At 41.6% G+C, this 15,520-nt stretch overlaps 1 protein-coding gene across 1 annotated transcript; it reads left to right on the top strand.

Moving 5' to 3' along the window:
- The first annotated feature begins 9,161 nt into the window (after window positions 1-9,161).
- abraa (actin binding Rho activating protein a) lies at window positions 9,162-15,113 on the top strand. The gene is made up of 2 exons (XM_067504488.1): window positions 9,162-10,228; window positions 12,036-15,113. Exons 1-2 carry the CDS (start codon window positions 9,593-9,595, stop codon window positions 12,471-12,473), a joined length of 1,074 nt encoding a protein of 357 aa, XP_067360589.1. The 5' UTR covers window positions 9,162-9,592; the 3' UTR covers window positions 12,474-15,113.
- Window positions 15,114-15,520: the final 407 nt, after the last annotated feature.

Below are 15,520 nucleotides of genomic sequence, written 5' to 3'. Positions count from 1 at the left end.
GCCAAACATGCAGAAATGTGCACAGTAATAGATCAACACACAGCAAATCACTACAATCAGGGGGCAAATGCATTTTTAGAGACATACGTACACATTTGCATTTTCCTGGTTGTACATTCCCTCATCACATATCACAAGCACATAGGCAAACGGAACCAACATGTATGATACAACTATACAACATACAGTGACACGCAAAAGGCTCTGGGTTAGTCCAGCGAACTGGATGTGTCTCCTTGTTGATCAGAATGTCACAGTTGGTAGAGCAACTCCTCACAGCAGAGGAGCAAAAGGAGGACTATGACGTCACAAGTGACGCCAACACCGTTGTGTCTCCGTGTATCAGAAACTGGGGGATGGTTTGATTGTGATTTAATAAAACATATTCTTTTGGTCTACAACGGTTGGTACTACTTGTGTTTTCCCATTACTTGTCTTGATTATGAACAGTAGGGCCACATAATAAAAAAAAAAAACAAAGCAATTCCCAGTTAATGGCAATTTTCATTTGAATGGGCAAGTGTCAGCATTTTCAGGGGATTGGATTCTTCCTGGGAAACAAAAGCTGTCGAGATATTTCAGTCTGCACTAAAGTGTTGCACAACCAGAGCCGAGACCCCTGCATGCACAATTCAACTAAGTCTACAAACATCTAGTTTTGGTGAGGATGAGCACTGATCCAGACGAAATCATTTCTTATCTCATTTCTTATGTGGCCTCCTCGTTAAGGCTGAGAGACGGTGACCCATAAACACCAAAGGAAAAGAAGCTGCACGTGACTGTGGGAGCCGCCGATGATAAGTATATTAAAGGTGCGTTTGACAGCAGCAATTTTTAAATTTTTGTCTTTCTGCACTGAAGCTTGTTGCAGAATGAGGGGATCATTTATTACACAGCGTGTTAGACCAGTTGTGCATGTGATCTGCACATTTTCGGCATCGTGCATTCGTCTTCTGTCTATTCCGCATTAGACCCACGCGATACGAAAGCACAGCTGTGTGAAGATGATGATTCCGCACTCTTCATTTTCGCCAGTTTTTCACAGAATATGCACTGGCAGAAAGCTTGGAATAGTTGTAAAAGGATTGAAATCTTGCTGATGTTCCCGATGATTAAAAGTGAGTGCTTCTTTCCAGATAATGTATTCGACCTTTATATTCCACGCTGTGTAAAGAAAGTTGAGCTGAGGACGGCGTTATCTACTCCATCACAACATTAGTTCCATTATCTAATGGGTTTGGATATGACTTCACTAATGCACTTACAGTAAGCCAGCTACAACTCGGTGTGTCATCAACTATCCTCCACCATTACTCAATCACTTATTGGGTTGATTGTGGCAAAATGAAGGTGGGAAGAAATAAGAGGAAGGAGACAGAGCACAAGCTAAAAAGGGCTCCAGTAGATTTTGGCAGTTTTTAATGTCACTTCATTATAACAATTCAAACTCATTTTCCGTGTTATCACAAAAGCAAGAGGGAAAGAAAGGAGGTGGGGAAAAAAACAGAAAGGGTGATAATAAAAGTGAGGGAAGAGAAGACAAATGACTTTTGTAAACTCTTGTGTGTTTGTATGCAAATAGTAAGCCGTAATACAAGTAACCAAACAAACCAAACCAAGTTTTTACAAAAGCCATTTCCACTTTACTTGGTATAATATCAGTAGAAGCACAACACCCATTTTTTTACACTACAGTACTTCAGTAATTATTAAAAAAGTGTTTAATTCAATCACTTAAGTTTGATTGTTGGCTTCACTAACATATGTGACTTAAACTTACTGAAATACATCAAGGTTTTAACGTAGACCAACGAGGAAGAGCACGGATCTGGAAGAAATAATTGTCCATTTCTTATGTGGCCTCCTCATTAAAGCTGAGAGATGGTGACCAATAAACGCCAAAGACAAAGAAGCTGTTAGTCTGAATGTAAACCAACATTCGGGAATTTTTAAACTAATGTTTATATATATCTATCTATCTACAGATCTCTCTCTCTCTCTCTCTCTCTCTATATATATATATATATATATATATATATATATATATATATATATATACATTTTTTAAAAATGGATTTATTACTTTCAAGCGTCTACAGTTTAGGATTATTACTTTTTTTTTTTTTTGGATTTTATTAGTTTTTCTGACTTTCTGTCTTTTACCTTAAAATAATGTGTTAAATAAACTAACTGGGACTGAGTAAATAAGTTTTAAAGAAATAAAACCAGTGGTTTTATGCATTGTTTGGTATGTGAAACACGTCAGAGACTTTGTATTCTGGAAAAACCATTAATTACGAAAACTTGCTGTGTGTTTCATTCTAAGAATGTTAACCAGGGTAGTGTTGCATTCAATTCAATGTTATTTGCCAAAACAATAAAGATAAGAACATTGTAAGCTTCCATTAACTAGCGATAACAGACAACATTTAACATTAGTGACATCAACAGCTTTCTACTACCCAGCCAGCTAAAGCTACGGTATGAGGCACCAAAACCTACTTTTTTCAGTCACTTAATAATTTAACCTAATCTACTGTAGCCATTTCTTTTTCTTTTTGCAATAACCTTTCGCGTGCTTTTCATAATGCTATTTTAAGGAATGAGGGTGGAAAAAAAGAGAGAAAGACAAAAAGCTGCCTTTGCTGCTGATGTGGCACTTTCTTTTACAGGCTGGCAAACTGCATTGCAAATAGATCAGCCACATCATGGGGACCCACTAGAGAGCAAGCTGTGCAGAAATAATGGCTAATGTATAAATAGAAAAAAAAAAACAATCTGTTTATTGCTTCATGATGATAAAGAAAGAAATCTGCTTTAAATAAGGATGTACTGTGAAAAGACAGTGACGGAGGCAGGGAGGACAGAAAAGAGAGAGAAAGATGGGGCTGGAATGAAATAGTGAAGCACAATTGTGCTGATGCTGTGAAATGTTAAAGACAAAGAAACAAATCCGTGAATTTCTGTTCAATCACATGACTGCTGAGGGTATATGGGAGACAACAATGGTGAAATGGGAAATTAGCCTGCTTAACCCAAGTTGCTCTGTTGACACACACACACACACCGGAGGAAGCACGATGCACTCATGCATACACACAAATGAGATGCACATTGAGAAACCTCTCTCTCTCTTTTGGTCACACACTGTGTGACTCAGCTGTGTTATATTCACATTTGAGAGGGAACAGAGCGAGGAGTGCAGAACTAAAGAACGCCTGTCAGGTTTATTTCTGTCTCCAGCAGGTTTTTTGCCTGAGCGATGGTGATGCTGCAAATGGAGCTTCACGCTCTGATCTGCCGCTGTCCCACTTCTCTGTCGCTTCCCTCAATTGTATAAATGGGGGGAAAAAAATAACACTGAAAAGTGCTGCAGCGTTCGTAAAATCTCCACACGAAATGGTGCAAACACCAAACAGTATGAAGTGACACTGGATAATGGCAGATTCTCCGGTTTGTGACCAATTGATTCACAATGAACAGATCTGAAGAGATGTCTGTCATTGGGGGAAACCAATGCAAGCACGGGGAGAAGATGCAAACTCGACACAGAAAGGCCACAGTGGGGGTGGGCACGCGAACCCGCAACCTGCATGTTGCCCCAGCAACATAACCGTAATGGAAAATAGCCGAAACTCACTTTAGGTGCTTTGACCTGTTTTCTGCCTTAAATCCTGCAGGTTTTTACTTATAGTTCCTCTAAAGGCACCGGAACAGCAATGTGTCTCTGGGGTTTGAGAAGTTGTCCATCAGTGGGGGTGTTGGTGGTTCCACTCCCAGCTCCCGCAATTCTTCCGGTGCATCTGCAGAGCTCAAAGCCACTGTCTGATACACTGCCCTCAAACAAAAGCCACAATTCTAAATGTTTCTACGCATATTTGGATGTTAAGAGTCTTCGGAGTCCAGCAAAAACAAATAATTTGTGTTGCTCTTTTAATACTTTTTTGAAGGACAGTATATCCTAGTAATTGAATCCTAGAAATTTGGCCCAGTTTGGCACAGATGGTCAACACAAGCTAAAGTGCTCAAAACATTTTGTTAAGTTGCACTTTTTGTTTTTTTTCTTGACATGCAGCGTTAATATGAGACCTTATCAACACAGGTTGGGGCCTTTCTGTGTCTAATTAAATCCGATTTTCTCACTACTTTTGTTTTGGAGTTAATTTGTGACCAAGGCTTCGTGAGAGAAACACACTATACTCTGTTATGGCAACCCCGTCTGCTAGAAATTATGTTCATATACTAATTATTTTCCCGCTTATGTTGTGTTGGCAACATAATCACTGGCTGGATAATGTTCCTCTTTGCTAAAATGCAATCAAACTAATGTCTATATTGCTTGCAGTAATACAAGTACGTGGAAATGAAAGTACAACTTCAAAAATAAGTAAGAATACAAAGAAGATCCAGAGCCAGGGACAGACATGGATCAGAACACGCCGTTCATCGTTGGGGCTGCACAATGATGTCATCGTCATAACGAGCAGCCAGAGAAACACTTTTCCCACTGAGTCCAATCTGTCTTTTCACTGTAGGAGAGCAAATCCATATGTGTGTGTGTGTGTTTGTGTGTGTGTTTTCACCTGTTCAGTCTGTGTATTTATACTGCATTTGTTGTACATTTGTCCAAAAATGTTTATTTTGTGTTCTCGATTAGAATTCTAGACTTTGGGAGTGTGGACATACGGTCTTCCCCCCCCCTCATTTCTTGACATAGACATATGGAACATGCACTGAAACAGTGTTGTCAGTCAACAACAACACATAGTGCAGGTACAAGGCCATATGGAGACTGTGCTATGAGTGGAGCTCCTATAATTACACTGCTGAACCCTCTGCTTCTGTTGTGCTGGAGAATAGATTCATAATATTCACTTAACAACGGTGGATTTATTTTTTTTTACATATTCTTCAAATTGCATAAAAAAATGTTCTGCACTTATAAAGCGCTTTTCTACCTGTTGGCACTCAAAGCGCTTTACACTGCTTCTTATTCACCCATTCACACTCACAGTCACACACACACAAATGTGGGAGCTGCTATGCAGCTGGCCAACACTCACCAGGAGCAACTAAGTTGAGGTTCAGTGTCTTGCTCAAGGACACTTTGACATGTGACCGGAGGAGCCAGGGATTGAACCAACAACTGTGAGATTGGTGGACGACCGCTCTACCTTCCTGAGCCACAGTCGCAAAAAAAAACGTTATCAATTGTAAGGCAACCAATTTCTTAGCGTATCAGATCAGCACATTCTAACTTAAAATCATATCTTCATATTTCTAGTTAATTTGATTGGGAGTTGAAAATTGGATTTTTCTTTTAGGCTTCGATAATTCACCACTACAGCAACATGATGAACTGAGAAACGATCTTTGTCATATTTTCAGATATTGTCCAGTACAACAGGGATTCTGGCAGAACATAGAAGAGGTGGTTACAATGTATTTATAGAGTCAAACTTTATATGGGAAGGACCTGCTAAAGACATAAACAACACATTCTTCTAATAGAAAATGATAAACTGGATGAACATTTGTTCACCAAACAGTTCTCAGTGGACTCACCTCAGTTTTAATAAAGTGGACGACTTATTACAAAGATAGAAAACCTGATGTTATGAATAATTAAACAAGAAATATGGATGGGAGGTTTAGGTTTGCAAATATGTGTCAAGTCCAAAGAACAACACTTTATAAAAATAGGTCAGTGATGGGGTAAAGCTAAACTTGTAGCTGCAATGAATAACGCCGGGTTTTAGGGAATGAAGTCACTGACTGACTGAGCCCACATGTACAGAAGTGTGAAAGGGTGTAAAGCCTGTGAGAGTCACAGTGTGTGTCTCACTCTGCCAGGACTGGCGCTTGGCTCCGTCGAAGGAACCGGGCCGTAATGAGATCCCGCTTCTGGCTCGCCTCCCTGCGGCGATGGCGTCAGCAGCCACAGAAAAAGACATCCGCTAATTAGACACAAATATAACCATTGTGAAAGAGACAAACGCGCACATGGGGGGAAAAGTGTAGACCTTCTGTGATGTGCGCGCAAGTGTGTCGCGACACAAGTGGCTGTTTTGTTGTCAAAACAGAAGTTGGGATGATTGACACCACCGTGTGATGTTGAAGTGGTTTGTTAAGAAAACATAACAGTTTCAAGGCTGCACATCCTTTTTCCTCTTCTTTCCTCCGAGCTGACGATTACTGACGAGAGCTGCACAATTGGACAGGAGCATACGAATTGCACGAGCAGTTTGAATGGTGCAATACACATCATGACCTCAGTTGTCCAGTAGCAGGGAAGCAAGGGGAAGTAACACCATCGCTCCTGCATGTCCACATTTCCCTCAACTCAACACTCAGAGGATATGGAACAGATGGCACCTCCGTGTACCTGGTTGCGGCTGATGAAATGGAAAAATGTCACACTAAATCTGTAACATAAGAAGTACTTCAGTTACAACAACTCTGGAGCAGCTGGGCGGCATCAGATTTTTAGCCGCTCTAACAGCGTAGTGCTTCTTGCCTTGCTTATTTGTGTATTAATTCTTTTATGCAATAAAACAATTCTTACCGTCCTCACTTCCTTACGTGTGCTTAAGCCCCAACCAGCTGCCAGTTTACATCTCTGCAGCTGCTCTATGCAACAAGAAGGGATACCAAAAGTTTTTCCTACAGGGCGGCACAGTGCACCACGTGACTCACAGCTGACGCAAAGTATAAAAAGTCCTTTTCCTCTCATTATGTCATGTATAAATACTCGTACCATTACACATTGTGCTCACGACTTTCACATAGCTTTCTATCGCCAGGAGCATCTATTTCTGTGGAAGCCTGCCGTGCTCAGTGAGCGATGGGAGCATGCACGTGAGGCAGCTGCTGGCGTTGGGGGAGCCTGAAGGATGCACACACACACACACACACACACACACACACATGCTTTCATGCGAGAAACCTGAGCTAGTGACGGCTTGGCCCCTCCGGTTGATAATTTTAGTCCCAGACATGTTCAGCTATCTCTAACTGCATGTCAGACAGGACTGAAATGTATTTTTCAGTTTCATGACGAATACTGTGCACAACATTTTTTAGGCTCAGCTACTTTAAGTGACAGAATTAAAGGCCTAAAACTAAAAAGTTGCTCGTGGTGGGTTTCAGACATCAGCATGTTCTTGTTCTGATTCATTACACATGCATTCTGATGGCAGCTGCAATTAAAAAAGAGATTAAAAATAAACATTAGCTACAATATGATGCATAAACACTTGCTTAATCCTCTTAAACTCACAACTACATCCTGCCATTTAATCAACTACTAAATAATTTTTTTTCTGTCAGTCAATATACAATAACTTTGGTTTTATCACGCTTTCTCCTCTATTGACTATAATGATGGTTATTAATTAGCTTCATTCTGAAGAAGGTTGCACCGAATCTTAAATATTATGCAACAAGCCACCCGAGAGCACATCACAGGGGAATATGCACTGGAAAATAAACAGGTTTATTAGTTCACGGCAAAATTGTTTCCTTGTTTATTGCAAACATAAAGTGATATTTCTTTTCTTCACACTGACTCATGAAAAACAAACAGAAAGAAAGAAGCAATGTAGACGTGACTTCTATTGCTCAGGTGGTATGTTCTTATTCTTATTATTGTTTAAAGCCCAATTATTTCTTTCATTGTATTGTCTATATATATATATATATATATATATATATATATATAAGACAGGTTCAACACAATCTGATCCCACAGCTCCAGGTAACGGCATATTTGTGGTTCTTTGGTGTATCACATTGATGCCACAGGAATGACTTCATATACATACAAAAATTGCATTAGGGTCAGGGTCACCAATCCAAATCAAGAGATGGTGACATTTTATATCGCCCTGCTCCTATTATGTTTCACGCCTAGGCGCCATTGAGCATCAACAATGTGGATCGACCCTGTGTCAACAAACCGACAGAATGATGTGGCCTTATATTGGTGATTCCTGCTTATACTCGTCGGTACATTTAATCATTGTCAGGACGAATGTAAATCAGATCATGGACTGTGATTTTGATATGATCAACTCATCAGACAGTCTTCAAGTATTAAGACACAGAAGTTTGTAAAGAGGTGTTTGGGATAGATGGGTCCACCAGTGAGGAATCTCCCACCGAAGACTGTTCCACTCCAGTGTGAAATAACTGTTTGCTGCTTTTTTGTAGCAAGTCATGCGACGTGATTGACTTGACGCACGACAATCCACCTAAACATGATTATTTAGTACTTAAGTCTAACCAGACCGCTGTGTTTGCACAGTTTCGATCCTGTGTTTGTGAGCATGTAGGAGAAACAATATTTGGCAATACGTTGTCTGCAGGGCTTGGTACATTTTAATAATACATTTTAATAACTTTAATAATCACATTGATGTCAAGTGTGAACATATCCTCAGTCAGTTAATAGAAAATGTGACTCCAAACCAAGGCATGAGCTTGTGTGTGCAAGCTCTAATGAAATCCCACCTATAGGCCAGTTTTCATACTAAATATTAAAGCACAAACAATACACTGTAAAGTCAAATAGCCACATAAGTAATTCAGAAAATAAATTGTATGAGTCATGATAACAGTACTTGTTTGCTGAAACAAGTGAGTAATTTGCATTTAAAGCCAAACTAGGAGTCAGCACTGTAATCATATCCAGAAATACACTCTCACATATTCATGTAATACACAGGGACTAAAATACTTACTGCTACACATGCGTAGACATGAACACAAACACCTCAGGTGCTTCAAATGTGATGTGACACACGTGAAATTCACTTTAGAAATTCACACTCACAAAGCACATCAGAGCGACCAAGCGTAACTTCTTGTACCATCGAGAAACGCTGTGTATTTATTAAGAAAAACAACCCGATATATATGATGAACACATGCACACGCTGCTCCCTGCTGTACAGTGAGGTGAGTCAGAGCGAAGGCCTGTTGGTGTTGGTCAGCGTCTGTCATCTGTAAAGACTGAAACCTCAGAGCCGCTAAAAACACTGGACACCTGTTCCCTGCTTCCCACGGGGAGAAATTCCACTCCTCAGTCCATGTGTGTGTATGTGTGAGTGAGTGTGTGTGTGTGTGTGTGTGTGTGTGTGTGTGTGTGTGTTTGATGGAAGCAACAAGAATGTTGACACTGGATTTTCCTGTCTCACATGGACCCTGTGCAACATCACTTCCTTTACGACCCTTTCCTATTTAAAGACCGGTGTGCAACCAGAGGGGTTTAAGCGGGGGATTAAAGCCTAAGCCCCTCACACCAGCAGCTCACCCACTGACCGACTGATGATCTGGAAGGTTCTGGATGTTTCTGTGAGGATCTATCCTGACTACAAAGACTGAGGCTCATGATCGTCTGAAGTATTAACGTAAGGTGCTATAAAGATCTGAGTCAGCGTCTGGAAACAATAGAATCTGAGTTTCTCAGACTTTTTTGAAAGATACAATAACACTGGGAAGACACTCAGCAAGTTTCTACTAGAAATAATCTCTAAAAAACACAAGTTAAAAAAAATTCTCTAGAAAACATCCCATCTGGTATCCACTCACAATGGGTAGTTGGGGGACCACTGCAATTTCACCACAGGAGCCTCAAGGTTTCAGGCGGGCTGTGCAGAAGATAAAATGTGCTGCTATGGTGGCTAACCTAGCCAAGAGCTGGCAAGGTTGGGCCAGTGAGCATGCAGACAAGCAGGATGCCACCCCCCGAGGCTGGATGCCTTCATCTGTTGAGGAGGAACCTAAAAAAGAGTGCAATCACGTGGACAAACTTCATGTCGCCCCACGTGGAGTCACAGCAGATGCAGCTGACACTAGCGGGAGTAAGATCAGGACCTGTTCCGTCACCAAGACGGTCCAACCAAAACGCATCGGATGCAGCAACAGCGATTTGGTCAACGCCATCCGAGGCAAGATCGAGGCATCTCCCGCAGAGAGCAAGCCATTCCTGCGAAACGAGTCACCGACACGGCGGCGCCAGATGAGGGCGCTACAGAGCACAGAAGGAGGAGGTGGGTGGATCCAAGACAGGAAACTGATGCTCCAGGAGAAAAAGCTGGGGTCGAGGAGTAGCAGTGTGGACACGGAGGACAGCGGCCTGGGAGAGGAGGCAGCGCTCAGCGACAATAGTGAATCCAGAAGTGAGCAGAGTGACATCTGGCCCGTGAAACAAAGCAACAGGCCCAAGGTAGAGTGATTAATCAAGAAGATTACGAGTAGACAGAACAATTATTATACCCACTTATTAAAATTTGAAGCATTTATTTAACCATGAATCAAAATCTCATTTGTGAGGTGTCACGTTTAGTGCGAAGCTCAAGGAGAGTCAAGCTTTTTTTCAATCTCACTGCTCCAGTTTTACGGCAGGTTTACTGTTTGGTTCAATCTCAAGAGTCCTTTGTTTCCAGCAAAACAAAAAAATCTCCCAAAAAAAAAAGTTTTTTAAAACTACAGTACACAACATTGTTTAATAGTAATATTTTTAATAGAAATACGCCAAAGGAAAATGGTATTAGAGCAGGGAGAGGAAGGATTGAGCAGAGCAGAGAAGACTGATTAAGTCTTAAGCTAGTATTATTTTAATTTGCAGACTAGAGCCAGTTTACGCTTAAACTAACATGGAAACATTCACCAAAACTTTAGAAGATGTTATGTTACAGCTGGTTCTGCCATCTCCAAGTGCCTCAAAAATGCAATGACATATAACAAACAAATAATAATTTCTAGTTTAGCTGGCTTCAGTTAGACACCTGTACTTAATTTTCCATTTGAATAGTGCAAAATTGCAAAATAATTTCATTGTGCACCAATTTTGGAGCCTCTCCCGTCTGCTTCCTCTAAAAGCCACTGTGAGTGTCGCTGAATCAAACACACAGTGGAGGACAAATATTCTAGAATGGAGCATAAATATTTCCACAGGGAGTTTTAGCCGAAGTCCCTTTAATGTCACCTGGAGAAGTTCAAGGCCCTCGTGGACACCAAACAATTGCATAACACCAGTCATAAAGTCTCTCCTATAAAAGGACGGGTCGCCAGAGAGCGAGTCCAGCTCATAAAAACCCAAGCTGGACCGCAGTGCAGTGGAACATCAGTAAATATAGTCACTGTGTTGCAACATGTTCTCCAACCTGACCTTCAGGTGGAACAGTCAGTGAGGAGAGAGGGGACATGTGGGAGACAAAGACAGACAGACACGAGGAGAAAATGAGCTCACAGAAAAATTTCAAATGTATATTTTATTACAATAATTTGTGGGTGAAGACTTAGCTGCTTGCTAAATGCAATCTGGATAAAAATGACCACAGTCAAACAAAAAATACTTCTGCTTTGTGCACTGATTCTCGTCCGTAGTCAAAGCAGTTAGTGTGTGGATTCGATGGCACTGCGACACGGAAAAAAGCAAAATATGGAAACAATTGGACAACATATACTCTACATTTAGAAAAAACAAAAAGAGACAAAAACACTCTGAAAATGAAAAACGACTAAATCTAAAAACAAGCATTGAGGCAACAAATGTTTCCAGGAGGCAATAAAAAGTGGTGCACAGGGCTGGGACACTGAAATCAACCATTCGTGATGTTGCATAAAAGGCAACATATAAATTATTATTTGCTTTCTAATGGTTACACTGAGACATCTGTTTGGCCCCTGGACAATTTTCTAGTGTCATTTGCGCTATTTGTTGGGTTTAATTTTTAAGGTTACATTCTGCATTAATACATAGCAGTAGTCCAACGTTAAGGCCATGCAAGGGATCAATTACACCAACCAAGTTATTTATAGCTGGAGGGTCATTTTTAGCAGGTCTAAAACGGCAGCTGTTATCAAGCCCGAACTGAAACTAGAGACAACACAGTGTCTGGAAAATGTGGCTCAAATGATTGACAGAATTAATGAAATCACAATAGCAGCAGGTTTGTCCGGCAAATCTGTTGTCAGACCTGCAAACAGAAAAACGGTTTGAACAGTTGTGTTCATTTTTGAATCTCCAGATTAAAATCGCAACTATGGGCGACATCAGAAGCCGCTGGCAGCAATGGTCCGAACAGCACACCGAGGGCCAGAAGCTCAACCCTTTCAGCGAAGACTTTGACTACGAGTACGCCATGGCCCAGCGCCTCCGTAAGGGTGACTCCGGCTACGGTCGCCCCAAAGACGGTTCCAAGACGGCCGAGAGGGGCGACAGGGCCCAGAGGCACATCCACAGGGAGATGGAGGAGATGGTGTGGATTATTAGAGACATGGGTTTCAGGGATAAAGAGGGGAGTACTGCCATCGCCTTTGGCCGGCTTTTCGACCGCTACGTGAAGATCTCGGATAAGGTGGTGGGCATCCTGCTGCGCTGCCGCAAACACAAGATGCTGGACTTTGAGGGTGAGATGCTGTGGAAGGGACAGGATGATGATGTGATCATTACATTAAGGGACTGAGGCGATGTCTCATGAACTTTCACCCACGAACCACCAGATTTAACACATAACACATTTAACACACGACACAGTTCATCCAGTGGAGCAGCGCCAAGCCGTGGATACTAATATCCAACGATGACGCACACATATAAACAGCTTTAGGGATAAACGTAGTGGAAGGAAATGATAGAGGAGAACAATGTTATTAACAGGGATGAGAGTGTTTCCATGGAGGCTACACACACATACACTCATTAGTTCTCCTCACTTAGCAGAAAGGTTATTCCATCCACACGCTGGAAGCCTCAAGACTCCGGCACAATGTCAGTCATCTTAGAAAGCTTTACTGAAACTGTGGCAGTGGATTCCATATTACCAATCACTGGCAGACCTCACAGTGGTCTCAGCCTTGTCTTTATCAGATAGAATAACAAAGTTTGTTCACCCTCCTCTAACCAAATTCAGTTTCTTTTGCCAGCAGAGATTAAAGTTGCCCACATGACAGAATGGGGCTCAAATCCATGCTGCTGAGCCAGTTGTTGCATGTAAAAACAGACTAGTCTCTCTGTGTGTTCCACACATCTGTCCCTCAAACCATATCAGATAAAACCACTACACTTTCCTGGACCACATAATCAGTAAACTGTGATGTGCATCTGTGATAAAAACCTAAGCACACTGATGAGGCTTCTCCACTCCAAGACTGTTAATTTGTGTTTGGAGAGCTCTTGTCTATTCATGTGATGAGGAAGAACCCGCTGCTACACGTCATACAGAAGCTCCTTAGGCATTTAGAGGTGTTTAGGAACCTGGGGTACCCTAATGCCTTGCTCAAAGTCACTTGCATTGCCATTTAACTTGTAGTTTGACAAAGAGTAGAAAGGATACACTTTGGCCTTTTAGTTCAGGTCTCTCATTTTCACATTGATGTATCTAAGAGACGTAAACAGGAAGTCCAGGAAGTCATTGTGACTGACCTGCTCTTTGGCCACAGTGACTCTCAGCCCCCATTATCACTTTTAACATCCGATGGTAGTTTAGCCTCTGTTGAAATCGCATCTGCCGTCGTAGAAAGCAGTGCTCAGTGTGTTTGGCTTTCACACAATAAAAACGTTGAGCCAGGGTTTGTGTGGAACCAGACGGAGAGATTTTAAATTGATGCAGCTGTTCAGTCTCAAATATTGGCGCAAAATGAATGCTTCCACACTAGCGTATAACCACAAAAGAGTTAGACTGACACCCAACAGTTTATGTTTGAAAGGGCCCATATAGGTCAATATGTTATATTCCCATCCCACGGTTTTGAGTTGTCCTTCAAAACAGAGTTGTAAAGTGTAGCGTTAAAAATTAAATAACGTGAAACAAATTTAATTATATGTAGCTCAGTTGGTAAAGGCAGTCGTCCACGGACCACAGGGTCAGTGGTTCAATCTCCGATCCCGGCCAGATGTCAAAGTGTCTCTGGGCAAGACGCTGAACCCCTAAAATCCTCTTCCCATCCCCAGCTGTGCAGTGCCAGTCCAGGCCAGGTCGGAACCCAACCCTGCTCTCATTGCATGGGAAAACCAAACACGCACACATTCACACCTTTCATGAGAAAGGAAAAGTTTATTGAGGATAAAATGGACGAGTAGCATCTGATGATGGACTGGGATGGCATCTGGAGTGAGGAACCATGGTCAAATGGAGTGACGGCTGCAGTGAGGAACCATAGGCTAGTTTGGGGAAGGTTTTAAGCAGGCCTTGCTATTGATCACTCCACAGACCAGAATTGGAATGTTTAAGGTGTGGTACCACAACTGATCCTTAGATATTAATCTCCATTTACAGTCAACGTGCATGTGCTTGGACAGTGGGAGGAAGCTTGAGGAAACCCCCGCAAGCACGGGGAGAACACGCATCTAACACGCCTCAAACCAACACTAAAGGTCAACACCACGTTCAGGCAATTTTCTTTCCTTTGGCAAAGACAAAAGATCATGAGGAAGATCTTTTGCTGTGTAGAAATACATTTCAATACATCCACTTTTTTTATTTATATGAAAGTAAAAAGGATCTGTGACATGTTCACAAAAAGTCCCATCTTACTGCCAACGTATATTCTTAGATAAAAACCAATTAGATAAAAGACACATAATAAAACATTTATGACACAATTATACAAAAGAGCAATAAAACATGTAAGAATTTATAGCTGTAGGTTAACTTAATATTTCCACCTGGCAGACCGAATGTTGGCTGGCTGCTTCCCCACTTGCATTTACTGATGTCACTGTTGCAATGAGTTATGGCCCCATTTGCTCTGAAAAGTCCACAAGGTTGCAGACTTGCTAAAAAATCCTTGGGGAAGTCTCCAGGTTCATTCGAGAGCCCCTAAGCACTTGCTGATGCTGCACTGAGACAGTCTTAAACTGTGGGTTATGCGGCTGTCAGAGCAGACACTGTTCTCTTTACACTCACTCTGTTACCAGGGAGGGTGGAAAGCAGTGATGCAGAGGAGTAGTGAGGAAAATCACCGATCATCTGGGAGCGTTGACTTGACTTGAGCATCTCAATCACACCAAGTTTTTAATGGATTTTCTAACAATATTATATACTTTTGCAGTACTGTAAGTGTGATGTTATGGCAATAGTAAATAAAAATTGGAGTCAACTGTTGCCAATTTTATTGCAATGATCAACAGGAAGTAAACCATCAATCACCCCAGATTACAGAGAAGCCCAAAGTGGATATTAATACACAGAACACAGACACACGGTTATGCTCGAGCAGGTTATCGGTTGGTGTGTGTTCCCGTGTCCATCTCAGACTAGTCACATGTGTGCAGGCTTTTCTTAATTGTTTTAATGAAACTTAGATCCACTTGATCGCCATTGTCACCTTCTTAGCACAGCAAAAGTCACTTCTTGCAAACGTGCACACTTTTCCATTCGTTTTTTCCCCAGCTGATTGTAATTACTTGCAAATTACAAATCTCTCCAATAAATGCGTGCAACCCCCTACACCAGCTTTATCAGTCAGTGATCAGTCCTTTCCCCATCTACAACCCCAAATCCAAAGAAGT

The sequence above is a fragment of the Channa argus genome, chromosome 5, assembly GCF_033026475.1.
Source record: "Channa argus isolate prfri chromosome 5, Channa argus male v1.0, whole genome shotgun sequence".
In the NCBI taxonomy this organism is placed as follows: domain Eukaryota; kingdom Metazoa; phylum Chordata; class Actinopteri; order Anabantiformes; family Channidae; genus Channa; species Channa argus.
The sequence above is the reverse complement of the archived record's forward strand: the minus strand, read 5'-3'. Positions and strand labels throughout refer to the sequence as shown.